General features: G+C 49.6%; 2 protein-coding genes across 2 annotated transcripts in view; one reads left to right on the top strand and one right to left on the bottom strand.

Moving 5' to 3' along the window:
• Positions 1–1,763, bottom strand: part of LHPP (phospholysine phosphohistidine inorganic pyrophosphate phosphatase) — a 107,891-nt gene extending 106,128 nt beyond the window's left edge. Inside the window, exon 1 of the mRNA XM_067300356.1 lies at positions 1,637–1,763. Within this exon, the coding sequence (XP_067156457.1) occupies positions 1,637–1,752 (116 nt within the window). The 5' untranslated portion in view covers positions 1,753–1,763. The remainder of the gene's footprint in view (positions 1–1,636) is intronic.
• A 3,170-nt stretch (positions 1,764–4,933) lies between these two features.
• Positions 4,934–6,637, top strand: NKX1-2 (NK1 homeobox 2). Its single transcript, XM_067299625.1, has 2 exons — positions 4,934–5,165; positions 6,024–6,637. The coding sequence occupies exons 1-2, from the start codon at positions 4,934–4,936 to the stop codon at positions 6,635–6,637; spliced, it is 846 nt and encodes a 281-aa protein (XP_067155726.1).
• The last annotated feature ends 9,526 nt before the right edge of the window (positions 6,638–16,163 follow it).

Raw genomic sequence — 16,163 nt, 5'->3', positions numbered from 1 at the left:
CTCTCCCTCACGCACAACCCCCAGAAACGCAGGTTAACCCGGAGGTGCGCCCTCTCCCCACCAGGGTTTCTGGGGATGAACCAGGTCCGGAGAGCGAGAGCCTTCAGCCTGGTATCTCTCAGCAGTAGGATGAAGCATTTGTCACCAGCATGAGAACGAGCTTTCAGCAGCCCGAGATAGGAGGACACAACTTTTCCAGGGAACCCAACGCCATCTGCACCACTGCCAAGGAGACGACGGCGAGCAGGAGGAAAACAGACCCTGCTGCGACTCCTCATGCCCCGAGGTGTCCCCCTCCCAGTCCCCTGGTCAGGCAGCTTCTCCGTACGGCAGATACGAGACGCACCGGCAGGTTAACAGAGACATCAGCTATCACCTTTACTGGCCTGCCTTCGTGTGCACGAGCAAGGCTTGCCAGCCTCTTATCTCCTATCAGACCTAAATTCAGTTTACACAGGAAATACCTAAGCTTAAATGATGGATTCACATTCCCACACACTAAAACCCAGACCTGATTAACAAGAAATAGGAAATAAATGAGATCACAATCTGTTGTGATTAGCATTTACTCAGTCTGGGTTAACTACACTAGGTTACCCAGCTAACAACAAACTATATGCTCTCTACCTGTGAGCCTTATGTGAGTTATGCAAGCAATTTTCCATTACAACACCTTGCTTTTAATCACTTATAACTCTGGCAATCATTAAACACAGCATTGAAATCTTCCATTCTTGATTTCTGCTATGTTGTAAATTTTCAGCAAAAAGTACAAGCTGATTTGACAGTTAATTTATTCAATTTACAGCAATACACTGCCAATGCAGGCAATTTTTTGAAACTGGTTAGTGGCAAAACATGCCAGACCTCATATCTGTGTCATCCTCTCTCGTTACACGTGCAATGATTAAAGCACGTCCAAAAATAACTGGCATCTATCTGCACTTCTCTTTACTTCTTCTCCCATGATCCCAGAGAGAGCGGATCTGCAAACCCAGCAGACTCCCTCACAGCTAAAGAAACAGAAGAAAAACTCGAGGTAGACCAAAATGCCATGTTTGACCATGTTTGTTAGACCATGTTTGGTTTCCTATCGCAAGCAACTTTTCGAACTACGAGCTGGAGGGCTGCAAAGCGTGTTTTTTCAATCCGCCCTGACTCAGGTTTATTTGGGGTGTAATTCACAGACGGGGTGAGGCTGGCAGGGACCCCCGGAGACCCCCCAGCCCCACCGCCTGCTCCAGCAGGGCCACCCGCAGCACGGCGCCCAGGACGGGGTGCGGGCGGGTCTGGGGTCTCTCCGAGGACGGAGGCTCCGCAGCCTCCCCGGGCTCCAGGGCTCAGCCACGCTCTCAGCAGAGGTTTTGCCCCGCGTTCAGACACGCCGCGGTCCCGCACCGCACCGGAGCGGACGGCGCGGCTCCCCCGACACCGAGGAGGGCGCAGCGCGACGCGGCGGAGCGGCGCTGCCGGGGGCCGCAGCAGCGGCAAGGCGAGCGCGGCCCGCGGCGGCCTCGGAGCGGCCGAGAAACCAGAGGCGGCGGCGGCGGCGGGCCGCCCCCGCTGCCCCGGGCCGGGCCGGGCCAGGCCGCCCGCGGAGCCCGCGCCCCGGGAGCGGCGGCGCCGCCGCACTTACTTGCGCACGGCCTCGGCCGAGCCGGCGATGGGCACCCCGCCGTCGCCGCCGCTGTCGTACAGCACCCCGCTGACGTCCAGCAGCAGCGCCCGCGCCGCCCGCGCCCAAGCCGCCATGGCAGCGGCACCGCCCCTCTCTTCCCCCCCCCCCCCCCGCGAGGGCCGCTGGGAAATGGAGTCCCGGCCGCCCCGTCCTGCGCCGCCCGGCCGCGGGGGCCGCGAGGGCCGCTGGGAGATGGAGTCCGGGCCGCCGCCCGCGGGGGCCGCTGGGAGATGGAGTCCGGGCCGCCCCGCCCGGCGCGGGGATGGGAGGAGGCGGGCGGCCCCGGGCCCCGGCGCGGGCGCATCCGCGTCGGTCGGTAACGAGGCGCGGGGCAGCGCTCCGCGCCGTGCGCTGCATCTGCAGCAAGGCGGAGGCGCGCCCGCACACCCGCACACCGGCTCCTGGGAAACAGCCTCTGCTCCGAGGAGCAGGCACGTGTCACCTTGGGTCGGGAGCTGCCGATAGCAAACTCAACACACGCGGGTTTTTTAACTATACTTCCTGTTTTCACTTGTGGGAGTACTTCTGACCCCCCCCCCCGCCCTTCGGGGGCCTCTCTGTTTTGGGGGTGACCGAGCTGATGCAAACAGCCCGACAAGACCTGTGGCAGCTAGCCGAGACGAGACGAGGGCTGTGCCTACCTAGACGGCACCTTCTCTATGCGCCCTGGGCTTCCTTCAAACAACCCCCCCAAAGCTGCTTGTCTTATAAAGAACTGAACTGACCCCTCTGTTTTATAATCACAGATGAGATTTTATTAAGTGTGTTTCAGCTTTACAGATAATGTTGATTCCTCCCTCGGTAAAGGGCCAATACTTTTTATTGCTAATACTATCGATACACGCCACAATTCACAGAATATATAAAAAGCTGTGGTGGAATTATAGTCCACTTTGTTTCAAGAAAAGCAGAGGAGCCTTGGCACCATTGATTTGCATCACTGCTTCTGGAATAGCCTTTGGCTTCTCCTTAAAGATAATATCTAAACTGTGAAATTCATTAAATAGACCCAGAAATGGATCAGGTTATTTAAAACAACATCACTAATGGCGCAATATCTCAGCTGTCCACCCTGATAGTGAACATTGTCTTGGATAGTGTTATCAGTCCAGGACACCCGCTATGAATATTGATCCAAAGCTTGTTACAGCCATCACTTGCCGTCAGGACAGGTCAGGGTTGAAACCCACCTAGCATCAAAGCAATTTAAAGACAGCACTCAGGCTGAATTTTAATGCTTGAGCTGAGAAACAGACCAACTTCAAACAGACTGCTAAAACTAATCTATGAGTGTGTGCTTTTCTGTGTGCATTTTGATGTGCATGCATGTTTGCAGGTCAGTGTGTATGCACATGTCAAACTGCTTGTATTTGAAGGTGTCAGCTAGCTCACAAATTAATCCCAACATTACAATTTACTTTTTAAGCTCCTGCAGACACAATAATTGAAATAGAAGTATCTGTAGTCTCATATATATCAAATTATTTTTTTTCTTCCAAAAATAAGTCTCTGGTGCTGCAAAGGCTTACAAGCATTCTTAAAGTTAAATTAAAGCCTAAATGGGCCATAAGCCTATCTACCATACCACAATACCTATGATGACATTATAATTTTTTCCATGTAATTTAAAATATCACAATAAGTGGAACTAGTGTTTTGCCACAAGAAGAATCTTGTTTCAAAAATATCAACAGGATATACATTAAGATCTCATATCCATTTTCTTTATTTGATCTCACTGCTGAAGTATGCTGTCCGGAAACTGTAACTGTTCCTCTTCCCTTCCTTCTCCTCATCTTGCAGCTCAATCAACTTTAAACGCATAAATAACACTTAACCAACCACAGCGGTGCGTTTTCCACTTTGCCATCAGTTTCCTTTTCATGCAGGGCGCATTCCCCAAACTAGGCTTTATCAAGTGCATTGCTTCAGTCTGCGGGCTCTTCAGGACGGAGATTCCTTCTCTTCTGAATCTGTGCGCTATCCCATACAGGAGGTGGCAGCGCCAAAAGGACTCTTGCATGCTGCCGTCACATAATTAACAACAGTAATTAACTGTGGTCACATCTCCCTGCACATCTTCACCTCCTCTTCCTGCTTTTCCGTTATCTTAAGAGCTATGGCTTTGCAGGGACAAGCAGGAGGCCAGATTCCGCCACCTTCCCTCCCACTCCGTGGCCCTTTCCCACCAAGCGACGCCTTTTCTGCCTCCCCTCGGCGCACAGCGCTTGCTCCCGCCGCGAGCAGGCGGCTCGTTCGCTTCAGCGGGCGGAGGCTGAGGCACCCGCGGAAGGAGGAGGGCTGCGGGCTGCGGGCTGCGGGCTGCGGCTCCCGCCGCAGGGCAGGCGCGGCCCGAGGCAGGTTCCCGCGGACGGGCAGCTGCAGCGCTGCCTTCCCGGCCTCTTGCCGCCAGCAACACCCCTTCGCCTGCGCTTCGTCCTCGAGCGCGGCACCAACGAAGCACAGAGATGCCAGCGAGGGGGGAAAGCATCCTCCTTAAAGGATGCAGAAGTGCAGAGCCGCGTGGGCAGGAAGTTTTTACCAAACACTGATGTGCAGCGGCTAGAGCTGCTCCTGCTAACGGGACGGGGCAGGGCGCGGAGGCTCGGCCTGCTGCTGCCTGCTCTGTACGAGTTACAGGTATAAACAGACAACGAGGTGCTTCCCCCCAGGGCAGCGAGGCCGAACGGGGGTCTGGGCTCCCCAGCTCCCGCGCGCCTACCCCCCCCGCTCACAGAGCGGGAGCGCTGCGAACCCCACGGGTGCGCTCAGGCGGGAGGACAGCGCGGGCCCAGAGGCTGCGCCAGGGCCGAGCCGAGCCCCGCTGCTGGGAGCGGGGGGCTGCTCGCTTCCCCCGCGGGCCAAGCGGCAGTTTTACAGCGGAGCCGGGGCGATGGCAGAGGGCGCGCGGGGAGAGCGGAGCAGCGGCGCGCAGCACACGTGGGGGGACCCGCGCGGCGCGGCGCGGCGGGGGCGGCCCGCGGAGGCAGCGCGGCCCGCGGCGGGGCGGGGGGGGCGCGGCGGCGGCGTGCCAATGGCGGCGCTGCCCCCTCCTCTCCCCCACCCCGCCGCCGGCCCCTCCGCCCTCCCAGCCCGACCCTCCTCCCGCCGCCGCCGCCGCACTCGGCGCCGCCAGCGCCAGCACCCGGGCGTGCGGCTCGGAGGCGCCGCCGGGCTCCGCGGCAGGCGCTGCCCCCCGCCGCCGCCGCCGCCCACGCCGGGACCCGCAGGTCTCCCGGGAGCGCGGAGGGGGGAATGCTGGCATGCCCGCCCGGCGGGGCCAAGGCGGCCCCCACCCATCATAAAATCTCCTTCTCCATCTTAGACATCCTGGATCCGCAGAAATTCACCAGGAGAAGCGATCCGGCGGCGGGGAGCAGGGCCGGCACCGCCGGCTCGGCAGAGCAGCAGAAAAGTTTGGCGCGAGTTGCAGCGGGCGCGGGCGCTGCCACCGCCGGGCGCCGCAGGGACAGGCTCGAGGCGCAGGGTAGGCACGCGCTGCAGCCGCGCCGGGCGCGCGGGACGCTCCGCGCGGGCACCGGGGCTCTGTCGGGCTCGCTGACGCGGAGGGAAACCAAGTTCGCCGCTCGGGTCTCCGCCTGGCAGCGCGCCGCGCCCCGCGCAGGACGGGCACCCCCTGTCCTGTCCTGTCCTGTCCTGCGCTGCGCTGCGCTCCCCGAGCGCCGCCCCAGCCGGCGCGGAGGCACCTGCCGGGCCTGCCCGCGCCGCCCCCGCGGGTCTCGGCTGCAGCCCGCCGGCCGCCCCGAGCGGCACCCGGGACAGCAGCTGGATAATTGCTCAGCCCGTCCCCACCGGAGGATGCCTGAGCTCCCGCTGATCGATATCCTATTACTGACTCCCGCCTATCTCCTGCCCGCAGCTTGCAGGTACCCGCTCCAGACCTCCTTCCCCGGCCTGATCCTAATATTGTTCGATTAAAACTTACCTTTAATAGATGACATCTATCGATCTGGCCCTCGCAAATCTGAAACTCCATTAGCACGGAGATGGGGAGGGGGGGAGGGGATTTCTTTCGCTTCAGAAGGGGACTTTAATAACTTCTTTTTTAATTGCTAAGAAATCCATATCGACACCTCCCCCCCCCCCAATGAGCTCGCAGAGCGGGGAGCCCGGAGCGGCTTTAACGCGCCGCGCGCATTTCTCTCCCGCCTTTATTTTATTTTACCGATTGCCCTTATTTTACCGCTTGTGTGTGGGGGGGGAGGTCAGAGGCAAGCAGCGCTGCTGCGAGGGGGCGCCAGGCGGCTCGCCGGGGCCGCGGCGGGCGGGCGGGCGGGCGGGCGGCTCGCGGGGTGCCTCTGACGAGCGCCGCCATCTCCCCTAGATGCGCACTGCCCAGCGGAGAGCGGCGCGGAGCAGCGCGCCGAGGAGGGCCCGCGACGGCCGGGAGCCGGGGCCGGGGCCGAGGCCGAGCCCGCCGCCGCCCGCCTGCAGGACTTCGCCGCGCCGCCGGGGCCGGGGCCCGAGGAGCCCGGCTCGCCGCGAGGCGCCAAGCGGCGGCGGGCCGAGGCGAGCTGCGCCAAGCCGCGGCGGGCGCGCACCGCCTTCACCTACGAGCAGCTGGTGGCCCTGGAGAACAAGTTCCGGGCGACGCGGTACCTGTCGGTGTGCGAGCGCCTCAACCTGGCGCTCTCGCTCAGCCTCACCGAGACGCAGGTGAAGATCTGGTTCCAGAACCGCCGCACCAAGTGGAAGAAGCAGCACCCGGGCGCCGACGGCGCGGCCCCGCCCGCGCCCCCCGCCGCCGCCGCCGCCGCCGCCGCCGCGGGCAGCGCCAGCCCGCCGGGCCCTGGCGCCCTGCCCTTCCAGACTTTCCCCTCCTACGCCGCGGCCAACGTGCTCCTCCCGGCCGCCGCCCCCTTCGCGCTGGGCGGCGGCGCCTTCGGCCCCTTCCTGGGCCCCGCGTACCTCAGCCCCTTCTACGCGCCGCACCTCTGAGGCGCCGCGCCGCGCCGCGCGCGCCCCCGCCGCCGGCAGCCGTTAACGGCCGCGCCCCCGCCGCCGCCTCGCCTTGCCGACGGCCCCGCGCCGCGCCTGCGCTGCGGGCGGTTGCACGCCGCTTGACAGCGTACGAGAGCTCATGTGGGGTGGTCTTCGCGGCGGCAGCGTGCTTAAGGTGCGCGCAACCTGCCTGCACGAAAAGATGAAAAACCCCGCGCTGTAACCACTGGGTTTCCTCGCACGTCTGATACGCGACTGCGGGAGAGGGAAGGACTAAGCCGCTTTGCACGACTGACGCTAATGCCCCCACATCCTCGCCCGAGCTTGGCTTTGGGCCATTCCTCGGTGCGCTTGGCCGGCCAGCATGTGCCCCGGACCTGGAGCCGTGACCCCAGCCAGCGCTGCCCGCCGCGGACGCGGGGCCGCCGTCTCGCCAGGCTCCGGGGACCCTCGCTCGCCGTGGAGACGTCCCCAGCTGCTGCCTTGGCACCTGGAGCTCAGTCGTGCCCTGCGTCGTGCATCATCTCCAACTTCGCTGTACTCCAACTCTGAAAACTGCATGCTGTCGTACCTGGCACCCTACTTGCAAGGGAGTTTTGCATCTTTTTCTGAGGAGGTGTAGGGGACTGCAGCTCTGTATCGTCAGGCAATAAGAACAAGATCTGTCTGGTCACTGGGAAAATACTCAATTATTGCTAATACATATTGCCTCTCTACCTTTCGATTCATTCCCATTGACTTAAAGGTTTTGGATGAAACCCTTCATCTAGAGATCATTCTTTCTGCAGAGAACAGTTGTTCTTGTAATAACATAGCATTAGTGCCAAATGAGGCAGAAAAGAAAACATAAATCAGAGAAAATTGCTGCATTATTCATTTTTTAAAAAATGGGGCATTTGTGGTAGAAAATAAGTAAAATGCAGAATTTCCAGCATGCAGAGACTTATTTTCCATAACAGAGAAATACGTGTTTTTTCTTTTTTTCTTTTTGGAGCATTTGTTAGAAAGGAAAATCACATTTCATCTTCATTGTTACCAGCATCAGAATGAAAAGAAATTTTAGCTGGGGGCTTATGCATCCCTGAACGGCCAGGAAGTAATTGGTTTAGAAAAATCTGTCTCAAGCAGTTTCACAAATTATTACAACATGCTGTTCAAGACTGTATCCCCTCAGTCTTATGATGCTTTAAAGTACACATTGGCTCCCCAACCAAAAAACTTAGCTCGTAAATCCTATCTATCTTCTTGTTTGTCGAAATAAAAGGGTTTTTTAAATTACGCTGTGTTTGTTGTTAGTTGTAGTGGGACGAAGCGGTGTTTGCGTGGGGCGGCGCTGCTGGGTGTGGATCTGGGCAGCGTGCTGCCTCGCGCGCCTGCCCGGGTGCCGGCGAATGCGACGCGTCCGCGCGTGGCCCCGGGGCTCCCCAGGCACGCTGGCAGAGGTCTTTCACAGGACGTTACCCAGATCGCCATCGTGTCCTGCCTGCCTGGCGGCTTCCCGAGGAGCTGAGCGGTGAAACCTGCGAGGCCGGGTTTCACCAATGCGCCTTGCCTCCGCTTTGCCAGGCCCCGAGGTAGATGGATGGAGACTGCCTGAAGTTGGCTTTCCACACCGAAGAGCAGGTAATCAGTGTCTTCTCAACTATTTGTACAGCTATTAAGAAAACCTCAGGTTTGCCCCAGGACGTGATTTTGGAAATCATAACTACAATATGAATATATTTACTTGCAGGTTAATTAAAACAACTTTTATTAACCCTAACTGGAGTTATGTTAGAGTTGAGAAAGTTAGGGTCATCTCAATAGCTCAGCATAAATCCAAAGCTGCCCTGTTTTCTGGCCATTGAGTTGGCAGTCACAGCTATTGCAGATACCAGGATGCAAAGCTGATGAACAAACTTGCTGTCCTTTTCTAGATGCCTCAATTCAAGTAGGAGCTCAAGCCCTCAAGGAAGAGAAAGGGATCGTAGCAGGTCGTCTACTCCATTCTCCTCACCTCAGGTTAGGAGTAACCAGACCTAAATCCCCTTGACCTGTCTGTGGTCATTTGTGATTGTCATCATTATGTGTGAAAAAAGCAGCCCTTACTTAATTTTATTTGGCTATCACTCTGTGACATTCCCAGAGCATGCAAAGGTTGGCACCTGCACTGCACTGAAATCTCAGGGGGGGGGAAAAGCCTTGTGTCCTGTCATTTGTCATATGATCAGTTCTCTTCTTTAAGCAGGATAAATTATAGCAAAAACTAGAAAACATTACAAATTGAAATAAAGCAAATCGTATAACTTGATTCTTCCTTTGAGATTCAGTTTTGCTGTTCATAAATGTTCTCAGGGCTTTGTGGTTTGCCAGCAACTTTGTCTTTGGCAAAAGTAGGTTCGCATTACAGGCAATTCGAGTACTTGATTGCTATGTAAGAAATGCCAGCCTCTTCCACCATTCAGTTTAGTCACTCACTTCCTACAGCTCTGGCTTCATGAAGAAGTTTCCCAGTTACTGTCAGAGACCATACCGATCACAGATCCCCCTTGCTATGGCTTATCCTGCTTGGCACACCGTGGGAAGAGCTAGGCGTAGCAATGAGACTGCAGATTTTGCAGCACTGATCACAGGCTGCCCCAGCCGCGGTGGCGAACGGTTGCCAGCGGCTGGGACAGACCCTCTCCTACCTCCGTCCGGGGGCCGCCGCTCCGGAGGTGACCTCTTAGTCAGCTGTGGCTGTGGTGACTTGCTGCTCGTGACGGCTGTGGTCCTACGCTTACTCCTGGAAGCAGCAGTTGCCATCAGCCACTGCATTGTCCAGATCATGTTATTCGCACTGGTAACACTCTGGGAAATGCCTCACTGAGTATCCATTATCTCTAAGGCAAGATATAACAATTCTGAATATGTAGTTGTGTAATATTTTAAGCATAGACAAAAATTGACTTTACTGACAGCTGGATGTAGATGTTAAAGGGAATCACAAGTAGATCCCATTTGTAAAAGCAAAAACTGCCTCTTTATTAAATTAAAAGAGCTTTAAGTTAAAATGTTGCAGAGAAGCAGGAAAGTTAGTAGCCTCTCTCATTCCGATTATGGCGGTCCTTTCCAGATACCTGCAATAATACGTGTAATGAGCAGGCATGAACAACTGGGATTTTAGACTGCCTGAACTACTGGTAACTTCTGTGTCATGCAAGCTTATGTATAACTGCTTATAGTCTCTTCACTTCTGTTCCACGAAACACCATAGATACTATCTTTGGCAACCTGCCAATTCTATAGGATGCCCAGAAAAGCAATGAAAGTCAAGATATCTGTGTGTTTATCAAAGGCCTCACAAAATATAACAGCTGATCTATTAAATGCCTCATCAGCCCACTAAGTGGTCAGGTGACTGAGGAATGATTGAGCAGTATTGCTGTGGTCCCATATATTGGTCACAAATGAGATCAAAGTCTGATTTTCAGCAGCTTTACAACTCACTGGCAGACCAGACGTCTAGCAAAATATTTGGTGAGTGAAATCCTCCTGAAGAAAAATTGATAATAGGGTTCTTGCATCATTAGAACTGAACAAATTCTCTCTTTTCCCTTATGACTCCATATCAGCTGAAATCACCTTGGATAGATCTTTACAGCGCTTCCTTGACATAGAAAACTCACATTCTGGGGCCTGTTTTTACTGAGTGTACTCAGTAAAAGTTTTCTGGGAAGATAATGGTACATGCAACTAATTTGCAAGCTGCATTTTACAGGTTTGCTTTAGCCTCTTAGTTGGAGTCTTTGTTGTTTTACTCGCAGGAGTTGTTTTGTGGCTGCCATGATTCATGCAGCCTTTAGCAGTGCTACCTTTGTTTATTAGTGTAATGCAAATATTAAACTCAATTAATGCAAATATTAAACTCAATTTCTCTTAGACTGTCCCCTTCAAACACTGAAGAGTTCCCAAGCTAGTTTCTTTCTCAAGTTGATTATCTAATTTTCTATGTTCTGTATGATGCCACATGACAAATGTAATTAAAACTGTGACATTCCATAGGGCTTAGACATGTCATAACACTGCAAAGGGATTTCAGTGGTATTCAGGATTAATGCTTTTTCACTGAGCAGCTTCTGACATCCTCAACACTTTCAAAGATACCAGATCTATGTACAAATTCAAAACAAATGAAAGATTTTACCCCTTTCTATACATGCTGATTTGTTATGGCAGCTCCGATCACACAAGTTATTTTACTGGTACTGTTTAATGAAAGAAGCCTTAATCATTTATTTAATGAAAAAGGAGAGAATATACAAAGATACATAGAGTTTGCAAAATGGGAACCTTATAAGATCAGTCAGGTTTTGTATCTGTGGATCTTTAAGCACCTGGCATAACAAAATGAGTGTCAGCCAAGTTGAAATCTCGTCCTTTCAGGTTAGGTGAGTTTTATGATTATGTCCCAACATCCAGGACCTGTGTTGACACCTCTGGTTTAGTGTTTGTGAATAGCTACTGGACTGACAGCTTTTCCTTATCGTTCAATCCCTTCCACTGAACTACACTGAAATTCACTGGTATCAGGAAATTCACGAAATGTTGCACTTCACTGAAATTGGTATGGAAGAGCATTAGTTTGAAGAAATAAATGAGCTGCAGAAAGCAAAGGCTGGATTAAATGCTTTACTAATTTATTTGCCCCTTCTAAGGAACAGTCATATGATAGTTTAGGAGTAGCTAATTCCAGTCAAGATCTTCCTACTTTCTGAAGATCTCATTTTCTTTTTTCAACATACTTTCCTTATTACTGATTCCTCAATTTGTGTGATTTTTAAAAACAAATATTCTAAACAAAATTGTTTTAAAACAATGGATTTTAAAGAAAAATCATTTTTTTCCTAAAGGCAATGTATCTTGGGCTAAATAAAGATGTATCAAGGAAGTCCCTAATTTTCTGGATTATTTGGGATTTTAGAAAATCTAAGACTAGCTTAAAGTCCTGAATGGGGAAGTTCAGGAACTAACAGCATGCCACCCTCAGGTAATGACAAATGGTAGATGACGCAATAGGTCAACTCGCTAATCTTTCACTGCAATGAGGCCAAGTTAAAGTCTGACTTGGATGAAGCATTATGTAACTTCTTCAGTTTCAGACTACAGTAGTCTCAAGCAGAAGATTGCTCACAATTCAGCAAGGTTAGCAAGCTCTGTTGCAGCAATGTCAAACACTTGAACAGCAGGGCCAGCGAGGATGTGCCATGTAGAATTTTTCAGGAGTTTCCCAGGTCCTGAGATAAAGTGTATCCAGATGCATAGTGCTCAGCCCTGAGGTTAACCAAATTGACAAGAAATTCATTCTTATTGCACGGGGTTTCTGTATTTATGTTCATTTTTGGTGTGCTCTCATGACAGCTACAGCTGCCATCTGGGTCAGATTTTGAGAATCTGGAGAGCAGGTAAAGAAATTGTCTTTTCCAGCAATCACTGTCTTGGTAAAATCCAAGAGTGAAATCAGTGAGATGTAAGGGAGCAGAAAGTCCGCAAGATCACAATCAAAATATATTTGTACAGGGAAGAAGCAAGCTCATGTGAGACACTTGATAGCCTCGAATTAAAAATGGCTTAGTCTTGCTCCATTTTTCTTTGAATTTTATTTTGCTGTTACTGATTTTTGTGACAGAAAATGCTATTTATCAGGGGTCCTGGCCTCCTGGCCAAATTCTGGCCAATTTCTGCTCTCGTGCATCTCACACTTGGAACATGTTCCTGCTGGAATCACAGGTACACTGCTGTTGGAGTCACAAGTCAGAACTAGAGAAAAAAATAAAACCAAAGTTCTGTCTCTCATTCAGTGCAAAACAGTTTCCTTCAGTATACTTTCTGGTGTTTTTGTCTAGTTTCAATTTTCCAAGTTAACAAGACTTCTATTAGAAGTCAACTGTTTAATAAGTTGCGCTAACAGGAAATCTGACGTGTTCCTTTACTTCATTCTTTTCCTTCACTGCTTAAAATACTGTCCTAAACAGTTCCTTTCATTTTCATTGTTGTAGATAACTTTCAGATGTCTGTAAAGTCGCCTTCCTATTTAGTTGCTAGTGAGCTGAAGATACACTGCTCTTTTATTCTTTCTTGGTATATCTGAAGGTTAGGTTGCTTTTCTTGAGCTACCTCCAGTTTGTACCTTCTTGGTAGTTTGATGCCCAAGGAATGTGATGCTCGCCAGAAACGTATATAGAAAGACTCTTTCATTTAATTAACTACAAGTTCAAGAAATAGAAAAGTTTGTCATTTACCCTTAAATCTAGGTTTCACATAGAAATAAATGTCTCACCTCATCTGTGGAAGGCTCCAGTTTTAAGCATCGGTAAGCTGCAAAGGAAAATAACTGAACGTAAGTTCAAACACTGAAAAAATGTTTAACAGGAGACAGTAACTTAAACTGTTTTGATTCTGTAATTCAGTTATCTGCTCTGTCATTAGACAATGATAAACTGACAGAATATTATTTAAATCTTTGTAAAATAAACTGACAAACTAATTGGGGGGATAAATATTAATTTCAGCTCAAGGTATATCCTGGAATAACAATATCACTTCTAAGGGTTATTCATGGTGCTTTGACCTGGGTTAACTAACATCCATCCAGTAAAGCAGCACTGATTTTGAGGGGGCTGTGCTATACTTTGCCAAACTAACTTGGAAGATACTAATTAAGAAAAATCCCTAACTGAACTTGAGAGGGAAATATGCTTTGCATGAACTACAATTTGTTGCTCATATGTTTTGACATGCTACGTTTGTAAAATATGCTAGTTATGCTGCAGGGAAGACTAAACTTTCTTGTCCTGCAAAAGGTATCTTAATGTAGCATTCTGCTCCCAGTAAATAACCAGAATAACATACACATGGGCAATGGAAAACAATCTTTCTATATAAAGCCCTTTCAAAAATCAGCATGAACTCCTATTTCCCACTGACAAAAATAAAAGATCGAAATGTGCAAGTAAATGTTAGACTGTACTTTTATTTTTTAGGAATTCCCAGTGAAGCATAAAATCCTTGAGATCACGCATCTATCCTCTGGTATCTTATCACTATAGCAATAACACACCTTCATCTTCTTCTTGTGTCTTCACCAGATACATGTTTTCAAATATGAGACATCTGCCACAGACGAATCTTACCCTTTTTTAGGTGTGGTATTACATCCGACACCTTCCAACAGCAGGCAAACCAACACGTGTCACATGGCCTGTGTCTCTCCACGTCTGCGTGTACCCGTGTTACGAGGGTCCCGTAACTGTGTCCTGTCTGCTGCCGGTCCTTGTTCAGAGATGGCGCAAACGTCTGCGAGGCTGGCCTGTGGAGAGAGGTACGACATCATCCCGCTCTGCTCAGAGGCTGTTTAACAGAAAGTACACTAACAGTCAGGCTGGGGCTGTAAATGGAGTTCTCCTGGGCAATACACTAACCGCTAGCTTTGCTCTAAAAATCCTCTTTCGGCTCAGAGAACCTTATTTCTTTGCTGGGTGGCAGCACAGTTTCAACGAGAGGAGAAAGGGGCACCCTGAGCTTATGCAGTCTTAGCACTGTAATTCCTTTGTATTAGCCCTACCTCTATGAAAGAAAATAACCGTAATAACTGGGATGTAATTCTTCAGTTTTTTTCACATGCCTAATTCCCAGTGACTTCAATGAGCATTTCTGCCACAGACAGAACTGCAGAATTACTCCTAATAACTGGCATGACTTAACTTGTTCCTTCATATAACTTTATGGTCTACTTATATGTCAAACTGTATTTTCTGGATAAGCAAAATGAATATAATAACCCTCCTTCCTCACGTAGGTCAGGATTTTCTTCTTTTCTGTGGGGCAAATTACTGTAAAACATGAAAATTGTTTGTCTTCTGTTTTTCATGTTTTGCTTACTTTCATGTGGAGTCTTATAAGTATCTACAGGTAACTAAATAGTACACATTAAGCTTCTACTTTCCTTCAGTATACTACAATACACCTACTACATCTTCTGCATCAGTACCTCTTCCCTTCAGTAAGCTACATCTAACTGAAAGCAACTGTTTCAAGATCTGTGGTAATATCTGTCACCCTATGCACAATTTGAACGATGTAAAATTTCAACTTCATATCATTTACAGTGGAAAAGTGGATATTTTCTGTCTTGATTATAAGTGACAAAAAGGGGAAAGAAAGTGAGTCACAGTAGGACTACACTGATACTGTACAAAACTGTGCTGCAGTTACATTAAGTAGGGATCCAAAGTCATTCTCTTTCAAATGTTAAATACATTCAAATTGAGAATCGCTTCATACTTGTAATTTTTTAATCTCAGAAATCTCCATACCAGTTTTTTAAAAACACATTTACATGTAGTATCTATACATACTATCTTATGTCTGTATTTGGGCACATAAACCTTTTCTTTTCTTCTTTCAGGCCTTGGAGAACCCAAAAGAAAGCAAGCAAAATAAAGCCCTCTCTACCTTGAGGGTTTGTTTGTTTGTTTTTGATACTCTGTATTTTGAACATGAATCTGCAATGTTTACGTGGGCACATGATCACTGTTTTCCTGGGACTGAGGCCGGATACCTGGCCTCAGAAAACACCTCTCAGGGTAGTTTGGTTGCAGCTCCGTGTGACAAAGATAGTCTGAATCCAAGATTCATCACTTTGGCAATTGATCTTGGTTGCCTTTAGGCTGCATTCTTCTATTTTTCAAATTTGTATTTTCCACACATAATATACAATATTTATCCCTTTGGACAAGTTCCATCCCTTCCACATTTTTCTACTTCCTCTGAAAAATGCATGCCTGGATGAACCTAAAACAGTAAGTGCCCTTGAGAAACACAGCATCTAAAGGCTGGCAAAAGGCTGCTGTTGCTTAAGTTCAACAAGAATCCAGTCTGTGAAAGATGAGAAGAATGTAGCTCCCAGTAACTTATTTTTGTAGCTAAAACAGGTAAAAGGTATCATTAGCATTACTTCAGCAAACTGATAAGCTATTTAGCACACTAATAAAATGCTAAAGTTTAAAAAAAGTAGGTTTAAACCTGCATTTCTTATCCAGGCAAATCCTCATTGATCTCATGGACTGCAAATCATAGCCTGTCCTACTAGGCTATTTAATGCATGTGACTGTATGAGAAACAAAATTGTGTTTTTTCCTTACACCAGAGATGAACTGAGACCAAGTATAATTCTCCAAAACAGGTGGGTGATTGCTTATTTTCAGCCCCAAGATTCTAGCTGTTTCACAAAAATTCATATCTTAAACTAGTAATAAAAGGGTTTCAATTGCTCCTAGTCAGTTACTGCTTCTGGACTTAAAGAAGAAACTTGGCACAATACAACCATGTATTTCTCCAACAGACATGATTGTGAAACACATTTTGCAATTTAGCACCTAAGGCACAATCTTTTAGTGCTTGATGCATTCAGTTTTGGCAGCAGATGTAGGTAATTCTTCACTGGCAGAATTAGGCTATTAAGAGACATAGAAATATTAGCAGAATTGGACCCAACTATATGTGT

The sequence above is a fragment of the Apteryx mantelli genome, chromosome 7 (genome assembly GCF_036417845.1).
Source record: "Apteryx mantelli isolate bAptMan1 chromosome 7, bAptMan1.hap1, whole genome shotgun sequence".
Lineage (NCBI taxonomy): Eukaryota > Metazoa > Chordata > Aves > Apterygiformes > Apterygidae > Apteryx > Apteryx mantelli.
Note: the sequence above shows the minus strand (reverse complement) of the source record. Positions and strands in the feature narration are given on the sequence as shown.